Genomic DNA, 15,065 nt, shown 5'->3' on the forward strand with positions numbered 1-15,065 from the left:
ACGTTGGATTCTTTCTTTGAATTAATGACCATCTCCAGAAGTCTTTATGGAGCACTATAGGTTGCAGTCACCTGTTATAAACTTTGTTTTCCATGTAAAATTGATGGAAAGGTAAAATTTTGCGCCTAACAATCTTACAAAATGAAAGGGACAGAAGTTTGCAAAATTATGCGCTCAATCCTTTTACATCGAAACAAACTAAATCGTACAAGCAGAATTTCAGTCAACATTTAAGAATATGATGAGGAGACTGGATCTTCTCCTCACACCTGGCGCCTTACAGGCGCCTCACAAACACATCTTACCATGTATTGGGAATATTTTTCGTATTTATCAATTATTATTCATGGGATATGTTCTCAATGCACAGTGGATGTTCATGTGAGGCGCCCATTTGTGAGAAGCAGATCCCATCTCCATCAAGAGATATTGGTACCCAAATTATTTTTACATTTATTGTTGTTTTGTCTTGTTTGCTCTTGGCCCCACATGGTAGATAGCATGAATGTTGCATTAAAAAAATATATTTCGTCGACTATCTCGCTATAGAAATAAAAAAAAATCTTCTAAAAGAAAAAAAAAGGCCAAAAAGGCAAGAAAAATAGTAAAAATCTCTTAAATTTGAAAAACTGAATGTTAGATTCTACTATAGAGATAGAGATTAAATATAACAAAACCAATTTATGATATGTCAGAATAATGCGGGCTGTAATTTGGACGACCCCAACCGAAGTCTAATTTGATTCGACCAGAGTTTTGGCATGAATTGGATTTGGATTTCTGGGCTAAGGCATGGTTCTGAGCCTGAAACTTGGGTTTGGCCTAAGCTATGCTTGGGCTCGGGTTGAGGGTTAGGCAGCCCAATCCAACAGAAGCTTGTCCAACCTAGTTATCTTATTTATAAATGTATGCATTTTTCTGTTTTTTTTTTTTTTTTTTTCCTTTTTTTTGCTCTATTGCACTAACAGGTGTAACCCATCCCCCAAACAAACCCATAACCCCCCTTTCCTAATGCAGGTGGGGATTTGATCCCAAATCGTTGTTATAGTCAGCCGGAGACCTTATATATATATATATATGCTTATTCTTTTGTTCGAATTTTTTAATATTTTAACTGCTCACAATGTTCCTAACGTTTGATTGGAATCTTATTACCCCACTTTATTTTGTCATGTAAATCTACAAGCGGAAAGTGCAGTGTAATTGGACTCTTAATTTGTTAGTGAAGGAACAATGCTACATTAGAATGCCCTCACTGTTAACTACAATAAAGTGTATTTTTTCATTTGCCTTGTCTTCTAAGTTAAGCAATTTCTCCCCAAATAGACTGGACCGGCCAGTTGAACCACCTGGCCTCTGGTTCAAAATCATTCACTCTGGTCAAGAAATAGTTAATTTCAGTTGAACCATTAACCATTCAGACCAGGAATCAGTTCCAAAGGCTTTTCCGGTTTGATATGCTTAGACCATTTTTCAAAGCATTTACACTAACTTCGAAGTTTCGACACTCGTATATATATGTGGGTCATACAATAATTTTACAAGACTCCATTCACTGCATCTGTCTTCCTTTTTATCCTCATGACTTCATGAGAGAGGGAAAGTCAAGGAATTGAGACTGATTTAATTCCTGTGAGAACTGAGTAAACAATTCTCTTTCCACTCCACTTTTATTTCACACAAACAAAGGAAATGAAACTTTTTGAAGTAAAATCTCATTTTAATTGGTAAAATTTGGTGAGACCCAAAAACAGCCCTTTTATAAAGTAAATCTACTCTACGAATACATGCCAAATTGATAATTGCTTATTCTCTTTACCCAAAAAAAAAGTAGAAGAAAATTGCTTATTCCAAATTTTCTATAGCTACAAATCTATACAAAAGCAAGAATTCGATCGAGTGAATTGCTGAAGGGGTTTATTGCTGCCTCTAAGAGAGTGAAGAGCTGAGACCCTTGTTCACGTTTAGATAGAGAGGGATTGATTCAGATGCCTTTCTTCTGAATGAAGGCCTTCTGTTAATCTTCCGGATTGTTCTCTTGGCATAAAGGGTGTGGAACAAGGGTGATGCTATCTCTTTCAGCTTGAGTATGAAGAAGAAGAGAACTCTGTAGGATATGAGAATAATTATGACAGCAGTCAAATCCCACCACTTAGAGTGATCCAATGTCATGCCATACATTGTCTGGATGACTACACCTCCCTTCAGTTTAGGATCACCAGGTATTAAAGGATCAAACTCGAGCCCGAGCAAGTCGTTCTTGCATACTCCCTGCATTTGAATCATTATACGGATGAACTTGCTGTATTAAATGTAATTAGTATTTCACTATAATTCTAAATTGATTACAATGAATCATCCTATACATGAAGTGCAATTTTATACATACTAGTACAAATGCATGGGAGTGCAAATGAAAAAAAATGCAAATTTTGGTTTAATTTTGTTTTAGGTGCCTTTCACTTTTTGAGATAACTGCATTTATCCATATTCTTTTATTTTCCAGGTAAATGAGACAATGATTGATTTAACCATAGAAAACCATTATTAATTAAAAGGGGCAATTTTGTCCCATAAAGATTGACAACTTTCCCCCTACCCACCTGGGAGATGGACATCACTTACCTTGCCACCCACATAAATCTGGAAAAGTCCCATTGACCAACTTTTATTTACTTCATTATATTTGTGTACTGTAGTCAAACAAAACAACATAAAATTTGAAACAAAAAATAAATCAGAATTTGCACCCTTATCATTTGCACTACCATAGTTTTGCATAATTATTGGCTTAGTTAAGGTGTTGATGCAATCAACTTAGGTTGTGACGATTGTTCGGTTTATTGAAGAATTTTCTGGTTAACTTTATGGGATAATGGGATCATCCAGTTGGCGAACTGTTGGCTTAGACCATGCAACTAAGAGGCTCAAAATCTGCATTAACTTCTTCCATGGACAAGATATGCAATTATGGTTAATGAGAATGAGCTAATTTACCTGAAATGCCCAAGACCCATAACTGATATAAGAAATTGGGTAGCGCCAGAAGGCCCTGGGAAGATCAGGAAGCAAGCGAAAGAACCCAGAAGTCATCATCATAATTCCCTGCATATATATACATCCATGGAAGATGATCAAAACGATGTTGAATGAAGCAGACGATGGAGATCCGTGAAGTAATTAAAAATGGAGAAGAAGAAGGGTTTCTAAGAGGTTCTAGCTAGCAGTAGTTTTCTTACAATGATACCAGCTCCAGTGATGATGCCCATGAGGAAGTTGGGTACCAGGGCTGCAACAACCATCATGCAGCTTTCAACGACAGAATTGCAGACGAATAGAACACAGCAGAAATAGATATAGCGAGAGAAACCCGGGTGAAGCTTCACCATGTAATATGTTATCGTTCCACTTGCTGCAGCCACTGAAACCATGAAAGGAAAAGAGGAGACAAAGTTTGATACAATGAACACTGCGTTGCCGTAGTGCCCATTGAGTCTTTCCCGATAAAAGACCTGTTTTAATTGCAAAGAAAAGATATGTTGAAAAGTTTTATTTGGGATGAGTTCATGCCATGCACTAATTAATCTTATTAGATGACTTGCCTTCATTTCTTCGGTGAAAGATGGGAAGCTTCCGATGGACATGAATGTCATGAAGCCTGATACAAACGCAATACAGGCTCCTCGCGCCAGGATTGCGGAATAGCTAGTCCCAACGTCGAAATAAATTGTGCCAACACATAAAGATACCACTATGTAGATTATGATCCTTAACCAGTAGTACCCAATATCTCTACACATGTTCACAAAAGACCTCCTCGTTAATGTGGTCAGCTGTTTCCACCACGTGGCCTCACTTCCTCTGTTGGATCCAACGGTAACTCCTTCCTGCATTCATTCTTGCACATACAAATTATATCTGAACCCACTTTCTCATCTCATCAAAATGTAAACTTTAATTTGTTGCTATTTTTTTTGTTTAATTTAGATTACGTTTGTATTGGATAAGCTTCACGATTTCTGCTTCTGATTAAATCCCAAAAGCACAAAACCCCAATTGTAGGCTTTGTTCTGTGGGCCTAAAAGTATTTTCACTTCTTCAAAAGCAATTATAATTACCAAATGCCATGCAAAGCTCCAAAGCAAAAGCTTATCCAAACAGAGCCTAATTAACATTGATCATTAACTCTAAAGATAAGAAATGATTTCTTCTATATGTTGGGTCTCATTCAAAATATTCTAGATGTGTGGTGTGATTAAGATGGAGCTGTATTTGTTGCATACCACGTTGGAAAGTTCTCGAATCCGCTTTCTTGTATTTGTTGCATACTCTGATGTCTTATATTTCTGAACAAGTATTTCTTTTATCCTTGAAGCTGTCATATTCATTAGAGGGTCTGATGATACTTCAAACTCCTGCAATAAACATATATACACACAAATTACTCCTTAAAACAAAGCAAAGCAAACTCAAATACTGGACGCAGTGTCAACCAAAGAAAGCAAGACAGACGGATTCAAAGACTAAATTAATGTAGTAGAGAAAAATGACAGTGATCGATCGAGTCTACTAAGACTTACTTGACGAATCTTCTGAGATCCCATCAGAGTATCATGAACAATGTCGAAATCTCTATTAATACAGCGAAGAAAATGATCAGAAGGGCTTCTTCTGCTAGGACAAGGGAATCCAGCTTCAGCGAAAAACTGTATCATCAATAAGTATCAAATGTTAGATTCTTGTTGTATTAAACCATCAATAAATATCAAATTGTTGGGAAAATGGCAAGCTTAGCCCTATTTATAGTAGAGCCAAGTAGGTGGAGCAAAGCCAACCAACATTCTAGATATCTCTCTCTAGAATTTTACTTTTTCTCGAAATCATCATCTTCTAGACCCAAATACATTCTAGAAGTTAGAACTTCTAGAAAGTGTATTACCTTTTCTAGAGGCTTAGAGATTTAATTTCTAGAGTGCTAATTAATTCTAGAAGTTTGAACTTCTAGAAAACTTCTGGAAAGTGGATTATTTTTTAACACTCCTCCTTAATGCACTTTCCTGTAACTCCTAGTTGCTCCTGTAACAACTCAAACTTTGAACACGGTAATGCCTTTGTGAAAATGTCTGCTAATTGTTCCTCGGACTTGCAGTGCTTGAGCTCAATTTCTCCTTTGCTAGTTGTCTCTTGTAAAAAGTGATACTTGATTGCAATGTGTTTCGTCCTACTATGGTATACTGAATTTTTTGCCATTGCTATAGCAAACTTGTCGCAATAGATTGTTGTCGGTTCCTTTTGCCGCTCACCCATGTCTTCAAGTATTCTTCTTAGCCATATAGCTTGACTTGTTGTTGCTGCCGCTGCTATGTACTCAGCTTTTGCTGATGATTATGCTACTGTGGTTCATTTCTTTGATGCTCAAGAGAATATTCTAGATCTTTGTGAGAAGGCATTGCCTGAGGTACTCTTCATGTCATCCATTGATCTTACCCAATCACTGCCAATACAACCGATCAATCTTGAGTTAGTAGTGGATTTGTACCAAATGTCGTATTCTTTTGTGCCTTGTAAGTATTTCAGTATCCTTTTTGCTGCTCCATAGTGAACTTGACTTGGATTTTGCATGAACCTTGAGAGTAAAGTTGTTGCATATATAATTTCTGGCCGCATAGCTATGAGATAGAGTAAACTCCCAATAAGGTTTCTGTAGATTGAGGCATCAGCCTTCTTTGAACAATCTTCTTTCTTGAACCTCTCGTTTGTAACGAGTGGTGTAGCGACCATCTTGCATCCTTCCATCTTAAACTTCTACAGTAGATTCTCTATATACTTCTTTTGTGATATAAAGACATCTTCTTCTTCTTGATTGATTTAAATGCTAAGAAAGTAGTGCATTAATCCAAGATCACTCATCTCGAACATCTTCATCATATCTTTTTTGAATTCATTGATCATTGTCTCATTGTTTCTTTTATAGATGAGATCATCTATGTATAGAGAAATAATGAGAGTGTTAGAGTTACCTTGGGTCTTGATGTATAGAATAGGCTCACTTTGACTCCTCCTGAATCCTTGATTGATGAAATAACCATCAATCTGATTGTACCATGCTTGTGGTGCTTGCTTTAGGCCATAGAGAGCTTTCTTCAATCCTAGTGCCTTGTCTTCTCATCCTTTTACTGTGAACCCTTGAGGTTGCTCTACATATATTTCTTCCTCAAGCACTTTGATAAAAAACGCTGACTTGACATCAAGTTGATAAATCTTCCACTTCTTCTATGCTACTAATGCTACAAGTGCTCTTATAGTGTCTAAACATGCCACCGGAGCAAAGGTTTCATTGTAGTCTATCCCAGGCAATTGTGTGTAGCCTTTAGCGACTAGCCTCACCTTGTGCTTTTGTATTAAGCCATTAGAGTTAAGCTTTGTCTTGTAGACCCACTTGACTCCGATCACTTCTTTGTCTTGAGGACGATCCACTAATTCCCATGTCTTGTTTTTCTCAATCATTGCGATTTCTTCTTTCATTTCCTTTATCCATACTTCTTGTTTTGCTGCTGCTTCAAAGCTTTCAGGCTCCATAGTTACAAAGTTGCATGTCTCATATATCTCACTGAGTGGCCTTGTCCTTCTTAGTGGCGATTCTAGAGATGACTCTTCTTGTTCTTCTTCTATTGTGGCTGATGATGGAGTTGATGGTGATGTTGTAGATTGAGGACTTTTTGGTCATTTTCCTTCATTACTGAGTGGCCTTAGTCTTTGTACTTTTGGTACCATGATGCTATATTTTTCCACTTTTTCTTCTTTCCAGTTCCATGTAGCATTCTCTTCAAACTCCACATCTCGATTAATAATTAGCTTTTTGCTCTTTATGCTATAAATTCTATAGCTCTTCAAACTCCCAAGAATATTCTCTTCTCTGTCTTCTCTTCTAGCTTGTGCGTTTTTTTTCTACTGGAATGTGAACATAGCAAATGCATCTAAAAACTCTCAAGTGTTGTGTCGACGGCTTCCTTCCGCTTCAAGCTTCTATAGGAGTCTTGTTTTCTATTACTCTTGTTGGACATCTGTTAAGTAGATGTACTGTAGTATATACTGCTTTTGCCCAAAACATCTTAGGCATGTCTTGTTCCAATAGCATTGATCTTGCCATCTCCATCACTGTTTTATTCTTCCTTTATGAAACTCCATTCTGCTCTGGGGCATAGCCGACGGTCAACTGATGCTTCAAGCCTTCATCTTTACAAAACTTGTCGAACTCATTTTAAGTATATTCTTTTCCTCTATCACTTCTGATCACTTTTATGCTTTGATTGCTTTGTTTTTCAACGAGATTCTTAAATATTTTAAAAATCTTAAAGATTTCTAACCTTTTACGCTTAAAATAAACCCGATTCATTCTTGTAAAATCATCAATGAAGAGAATGAAGTACCTACTTTGTTTGAAGGATGTCGTTCTCATTGGTCCACAAACATCTGTATGTACGAGCTCCAGGATTGCCTTGGCTCTCCATGCACCACTTGATTGGAACGATTTCCAATGTTGCTTACCAAGCAAGCATCCTTCGCATATGTCATTCATCACTTGAATGGATGGCAAATCCTTCAACATGCCTTTTTGATGGAGTACTTTTAGCCCGTGCAAATTGAAGTGGCCAAATCTTCGATGCCAAAGCCATGATTCATCTTCTTGAGCCATCATCACTGTCTCGGTGTATTGTCATATGATTGGAAAATTCCTTTGGTGCTGCATCTTTACCTTAGCAATCTATAGGCTTTTATTTTTGTTGTCATATATCATGCATGAGTCTCCTTTGAAGAGTAGAGAATAACCTCTTTCCACCATTTGCCCAACACTTAATAGATATGTCTCCAGTCTTGGGATTAACAACACATCTTGTATGAGTTGTGTCCCATTCCTTGTCTTATCAGTGATAGTTCCTTTACCTTCGACCCCAACTAATTCTCCATTGCCAAGCCTGACTTGTGACTTGACTGACTTGTCTATATCTTAGATCTTCTCATTACCTATCATGTGATTACTACAACCGCTATCCAAATACCAATTATCACCCTTTAGTTCTGAAGCAGTATGACAGGCATAGAATAGATAATTATTTTTATCCTTCTCTTTAGAGTAATTAGCTTGGTGTCTTTCCTTAAGACGACAATCCTTCTCTACATGCCCAAGGTTTTTACAATTTTGACATTGTGGTTTTCCCCGAAACCAACAATCTTTCTCCAGATGATTGGTTTTCTTGCAAATACGGCATGGTGGATATTTTCTTTTTTTATCTCTCCTAATATCTCCTCCATTCTCATCGTTTCTACAACTTTTTTCATTTTTGAAATTTTCTCTAAATTTTCTTTCATCCCTTTTGGATTTCTAAAACCTTATATTGAGCTTAAACTGAAAGGTGTTCTCCATAGAGCTTTCATCAAGCCTACTCAGTCTTTTTTCGTAAGCTTCTAGAGAGCCTAGCAACTCAGTTACTGACAGAGTAGTAATATCTTTTGTCTCCTCAATGGTGGTTACTATTGGATCATATTTTTCTACCACACTAATTAATATTTTTTCAACCACCATTTTTTCAGTAATATATTCTCCATATGCTCTTAATTGATTGGCAATTTCTCTTAATCTAAAATAATAAACTTTAATGTTCTCAAAATCCTTCATCTTCATATTCTCCAAATCCCTTCTAAGAGTTTGAAGTTTAATAGTATGTACCTTGGCACTGCCTTGAAACTCCTCCTTCAAGGTATTCCATGCGCCTTTGGCACTTGTAGCACCACTAATTCTTGGAAAAATCGATTTTGCCATTGCCATCTGTATGTGATAGAGAACAAGATTATCCTTCTCCATATTCTTCTGTAATTTCTCTTGCTCTGTTGCATATAGAGTAGAACTGCTTTTAGGGATTGTAAATCCCTTATCTACAATTTCTCATAGACCTTGGGACATGAAGAAAGTCCTCATTTTAATGGCCCAATAGTCATAATTTTCTCTAAAAAAATGGGGATTGGAATTTGGCTATTAGCTAGAATGGTGGCCATGATAAGTTTTGGGATAATAGGGAATTTTGGCTAAAAGGAAATAACGCCCAAAAATAATGGAACGGGCTCTGATACCACTGTTGGGATATGGAGGAGAGTAGAGTTGTTAGGACTTGGGATGTGAGAGAGTAGACTAGGTAAGATAGGGTGGCAGCAAATGATAAAGGCTCAAGTTGTTGGGAAAATGAGAACTTGTATTGGGTTGTTTTCAAATGTAGAAGCTTAGCCCTATTTATAGTAGAGCCAAGTAGGTGGAGCAAAGCCAACCAACATTCTAGACATTTCTCTCTAGAATTTTACCTTTTCTAGAAATCATCATCTTCTAAACTCAAATATATTCTAAAAGTTAGAACTTCTAGAAAATGTATTACTTTTTCTAGAGGCTTAGAGATTTAATTTTTAGAGTGCTAATTAATTCTAGAAGTTTGAACTTCTAGAAAACTTCTGAAAAGTGGATTATTTTTTAACAATATATATATAGGATTACTTCATTTTTTTTTTTTTATTCCTTACTTGTACAGCCTTCTTGGCGTCTCCAAAGTAAACAGCTTCACCACTGGAGAGGAGAAACAGATCGTCGAATAGATCAAACACTTCACTACTGGGTTGGTGTATGGAACAGATGACAGTCCTCCCATCAAGAGCTGCGGTTCGTAAAGTTTGAATGACAAAGAAAGCCGCTGCACTATCGAGTCCGGTTGTGGGTTCATCAAGAAACAAGAGACGAGGGCGTGTAAGGATCTCCAGTGCAATGCTCACTCGTTTCTTCTCTCCACCGCTGATACCTCTCAGATGCCAGTTGCCTATCAATTTGTCGGCACAGTCTTGAAGACCCATCTCCATGATTGTGTCTTCCACCACCTGATCTATCTCTTCTTTGCTGAGAGCAGAAGGAAGCCTCAGATGAGCTGAGTAAGAGATGGTTTCTCTAACTGTAAGGGTACCCAACAAAACATCTTCTTGGGTCACATAAGCCTGAAAATAGATAAGCGCAAATCTATTCATGATAATGATTCACATAAAATGCAGGAGTAAATCAGAAAGAAGAAAGAATGAGTAGTATATAGGTCTGCATTTGCATGATGATGATGATAGCTACTTACAACAAGTCCATAGTCTAGTCTCTTTTTCCTCCCATTGATGAGAACATTCCCAGTCATAATAGTATTTCCTGAAAGTCTCCCTGTTGGGAGATCAAATTAATTAAGCTTAGTAACATTTCAAATAATACATTTCTTTCTAGGAGCGATTATTTCTAGTTTGGCCCACAAATTTCCATCCTTGGGCTTAGGTTTTCGTTTTTAGGCTCAGGCCTGCATAGGCCATGAAATTTGTGGGACGGACCTGGTCTCAATACAATTTTTATTATTTTTTATCACCTATCAAACATCTAAGAGTAGGACTAGGAGTGCAAATGGATCTCATCATGATCCAATCCAAATCCGTTCCTATTTTGTGGATTTCGATATCCTTTAATTGGATTTTTGGATCAAATCGGATTGAATTTGGATATATATATATTGCATGTTTCTATTTTTTTATTATTTATTCTTTTATAAAAGGGTCATTTACTAGAACACTCTCTATAGTAACATGATCATCTAAACTGAGTGGAAAATGTTTAAGAGAATAGGCTCATGATTGTTTATTCCAAAAGAATGCCTAACACTTCCTCGTATGAAAAACAAAATTGATCAAATAGAAACAAATAGAGTAGTTTCTCATGTCTTATGAAGGAAAAATATGGTATTTTTGTTTTTATTTTCTTTTGATTAAACTTATTCAAATGGACAATAGGGTCAAAACTGTCATTTTTCATTTTTCATTTTTTGTATAAATTGTTATGTTTTTTTTAATCATTTATTAAATTTTTTCAGAAATTAAATCAGATTCAAATATCCGATATTCCTAATGGATTTTGATTTGATTCAATGTTTGTGAGATTCAATCGGATCAGATTGGATCTATGATTTGTATTGTTGGGTTGTATTCGGATATACCCCAATTCGAATTGACCTTATCCATTTGCAAATATGTTGTTTGGGTTATATGTAACATTATGTCTAAACCTGTAGATATAAGATAATTTTTCAAGTTTCTTTCCAAGGTGTAACATTATGTCTAAATTAGTAATTTATGCCCCTTTTCTGGTTTTTTGATAAAAAACCAAAAATCTATTTTCTTGCATTCATCTTCTATGTTACCGTTGACTGCTAACAGAAGTGAAACAAAATCAAAAGATGGAAGGGTTTTGTAAATAAGAAAAATTAATGAACTATTTACTGTGAGTATAAAGTCATTGTGTAGAATTTAAAAGAAGTTTTATTTAATTTTCTATTTAGCTTAGGAATAAAAAGTCGAAATACCCAATTTAGTACGAAAATTAATAATAAAACCAACAAACTGAATGGAGAAATCATAGAAGTGTTTTCCACTGGAATTGTTTTTCTAATTATGGGTTTTAAAAACAAATTAAATTCATCTGATTTCAAAACAAATTGGTTATTAAAAAAAAACACAAAAAACATCTGATTTAAAGAACATGCTTTGGCCTGATGATTTATATCATGTTTGATAGATCATATGAAATTTGTACTTCAAAATGTGTTATAAATCATCATTTTGATGGTGGCAAAAACATTTTTTTAGCAAAGGATAGTATATGGGAGCAAGTTTGGAAGGGCTCCCCACAGAGCACACACCACCTGCGCACTTGGAACATCTCCCATTTTTCAGGGGTAGATGTTCCAAATACACGGGGGATGTGCCCGTGTGGCACATATGGCCATGTGGGGTGCGTTCTGTGGGGAGTCCATTCAGCATTGTTCATTCTGTATGATAAGATAATGAACGGTGTGTTTGTGACTGCACAGCCCTATTGTATTGACCGCACAACTCGGGTTCACACTATGACCTCAGCTGTCAGCTCCCATGTTCTTAGAACCCTCCGTATCAACTCCATCCTCTTGAGTGTTGACATAAATTTGGCCCAAATAACGACAAACTTGCCACACCAACCCTAATAAAAACGGAAAATTACATTGACTGCATCAATTTTAAATTTTACTATAATCTTATATAATTCAAAATCACAAACATCTCATCTAAAACATAAGTACTTGTTCATATATTGACAACAATTCCGAACCCTATTGTGGGATTAAGAATTCTCAAAAACGGTCATTCTCCCTAATAAAAATGAAATGTGCAAAGTAAAGTCAGTTTTCATTTTGGATGGGACAGGAGTCCAGATCAGTCTTGTCGAACTGTATTGGACAGCTGTGATGTTGGTTTTTAATAGATTGCCCATTGCGTGGCTATCATGTTTTAACAGATGAGCAAGGTTTATATAGAATTAATGATAAGGTTCCACGCTAGTAATAAAATTTAAAGGATTCACACCTTCACCGTTTTTACAATGAAAGTAAAACCTCATCATTGGTTGTATAGCCTGCTAAATAACTAAAACTTTCAGCTAATTTAAATTCTTAATGGACAGCTAAGCACAATTAAGCTGCAATTTAGGCTAATTAGGCTGAACTTAATTGGCTGAAAAAGATCCGATTGGGTTGAAGGTTGGATTAAATTAGGGTTGAAGACTTCGTCAATCTAACTCATTTTGAACCTCACCTAACTAATTTATATGTACAAATATTATATAAACATGTATTTATTATAAATTTAAAGGTATAACTTTTCTAAAATATGATATGATAATTATGTTCTTTAGTACATAATAAGCTAAAATTGAATTAACCTGAACCTTATCTACGAAATAAGAACATTTAGCACATTTAGCCAAAAATAGAAAAACTGGACCAACCCGAACAAATCCAATGCCAACAACCCAACCCGAAATTTTAGGGTTAATTAGGATCAGGGTTGAGGGTCCAATAGCTCCGGTTGAATATGACCGGCCCGACTTGCACCCGTATCTTTTATATGCAAGTGCAGCTGTAGTGTCCTGTTTATCATACATACACAATAACACAAAGCGTTTGCAACAGCTGTCCCGGGACTCCAGTCCGATCACAATCAAACACTACTAGTACTGCTAGAACGCGTTCTGCTCTCAAATGTCGCTGCATAGGTTCTTCATAACTGTCCAATTAAATTCAATCGACAGGATGCGCTGGAAGAGAATCTCTGTTAATCGGACGGTCATGATCAATAGGTTATTAGGCATGTTGACTTTGAGGACGAAACCCAACAGCATAGGCATTAATATCCAACCTAACAAGTTCATCTACCAGTTTATGTAAGAAAATAAAACAAAGGGTAGCTTAGACTTTTCAAATGCCTTTTAAAGACTCTACTACTCCCGTTACTATTAGTGCCTAAAAATAAAATTATGTTGTTTGTGCCTTGATTAATAATTAGTTTCGTTTGTTCCAAATCGATTACATAATTAACAAAACGTAAAGATATTTTAATTTTTGTTATATTTTATGTCTAAAAGGGTAAATTTTATATATAATATAATCGATTAAAAACACTTGTTTTATCCATAATGAATGTTATATCATAAAAAAAATACGTTCCAATTTGTTATTGTCATAAAGAATTATAGATGTCAAGTGTACCCTATTATTCTGATTAATTATTGGTTCAATTTTAGGTTTATTTTATAAAATCGATTAAAAAATCGGGGCTGATCCACTGTCACAAACCAAACCCGATACATTGATAGTGTCAAGTGTAAGACTTGCGTGGCCTCTGATACCATCTGGTTAGGGTTAAGTTAGCTTTAATCAGATATTGGGTCTGGTTTTGAATTGCGTCAGACCCGTGTTGAATCAGGTTCATTGACATTATAGCACTAAAATATTTGCATATATAGGTTTGGTTGAGTATAGGTGTGCTAAGCATGAGATGGGTGATAGGTTGGTTTTGATATCCTCTCTTCATTCAATCGGATTGGATTGAACCAAATTCATGCAAAACTCAACCCATTGATGTCGTTCTGCTTTTAGAGGTCTCACCACTCATAGTTAGACAAAATCTTAACTGGTGGATTGGTATCATAAGTGTGGGTATATATGTATGTATGTATAAATTTATGTATCAACTAAAATACAGTAGAAAATAGAAAAAAGATTTGTTATTTTGATCATCTCGTCAATGGCAGCAATACAATTTTGTAAGATACAGAGTGAAAAACGATCAATTTTGTAGGATATAGAACCTCTGATCTGTGTGTGTGTGAGAGAGAGAGAGGGGTGCTTGCCTGATAAAGAGTCAAGTAGGGAGGATTTGCCTGACCCGGATGGACCCATGATAGCCATTATCCGGCCAGGTTCGGCATAGCCACAGAGCCCTTGAAGCAACCTCCTTGTTGGTCCCTTGCCAAAGTTGGGTAACACCACACTTACATCTTCCCATACCAAGTATGCACCCCTATCATCTTTGCTTCTCAAAGAACCCTGCTCCGATGGAGTAACTGGGATTGTGCTCGACACCTCAATCTCCATCTCCATTGCTTACTTGTGTTTGTTTCCACCGTCACCACCAGTTCCACCACCGTTGTAGCGATCTCAGTCAGGGGGGGTGACAACAAAATAAGAGCAGATGAGTACTACTGAACTGCTGATGACAATTAATAGTGGCGACCTATGTTGGACAAATTAATTGTTGATTAACCCAACCATCCAACGAATTTGGGCTGACATGACATGGATACACTTTACAGTGTGGATGAGGAGTGAAGCCAAACAGTTGCGGTGGATATTTGTGTATACCTTCCATTAATACAAGAGCTGAATTAATTAATGCATGTAGCTAGCTAGGAGCCGACATATGGTAGTCATATCAGAGGGTTGTAGTAATCAGACCCGGATCTAATTTAAACCCGATTATCAAAAGTGATGATCATTGACAAAAATTGTTATCATATATACATATTGATGATATATATTAGAAGTGTTAAAAGTGTGGAAAAATTAGTAAATGAATATTTATAAACAAATAAAATTTATTAATTTATACATAAGCGTTTATTTAGTGCTGTTTAA

At 36.2% G+C, this 15,065-nt stretch overlaps 1 protein-coding gene across 1 annotated transcript; it reads right to left on the reverse strand.

The window, feature by feature from the left end:
* Positions 1-1,699: 1,699 nt before the first annotated feature.
* On the reverse strand, positions 1,700-14,636 carry LOC104613405 (ABC transporter G family member 15-like). The gene is made up of 9 exons (XM_088892349.1): positions 14,282-14,636; positions 10,158-10,237; positions 9,568-10,029; positions 4,581-4,706; positions 4,284-4,415; positions 3,603-3,887; positions 3,240-3,512; positions 2,998-3,105; positions 1,700-2,271 (listed from the first exon to the last, which is right to left on the reverse strand). The coding sequence occupies exons 1-9, from the start codon at positions 14,529-14,531 to the stop codon at positions 1,930-1,932; spliced, it is 2,058 nt and encodes a 685-aa protein (XP_088748475.1). The 5' UTR covers positions 14,532-14,636; the 3' UTR covers positions 1,700-1,929.
* Between the last annotated feature and the right edge of the window lie 429 nt (positions 14,637-15,065).

This window comes from Nelumbo nucifera, chromosome 7, assembly GCF_055504915.1.
Source record: "Nelumbo nucifera cultivar China Antique chromosome 7, China Antique-T2T, whole genome shotgun sequence".
In the NCBI taxonomy this organism is placed as follows: Eukaryota; Viridiplantae; Streptophyta; class Magnoliopsida; order Proteales; family Nelumbonaceae; genus Nelumbo; species Nelumbo nucifera.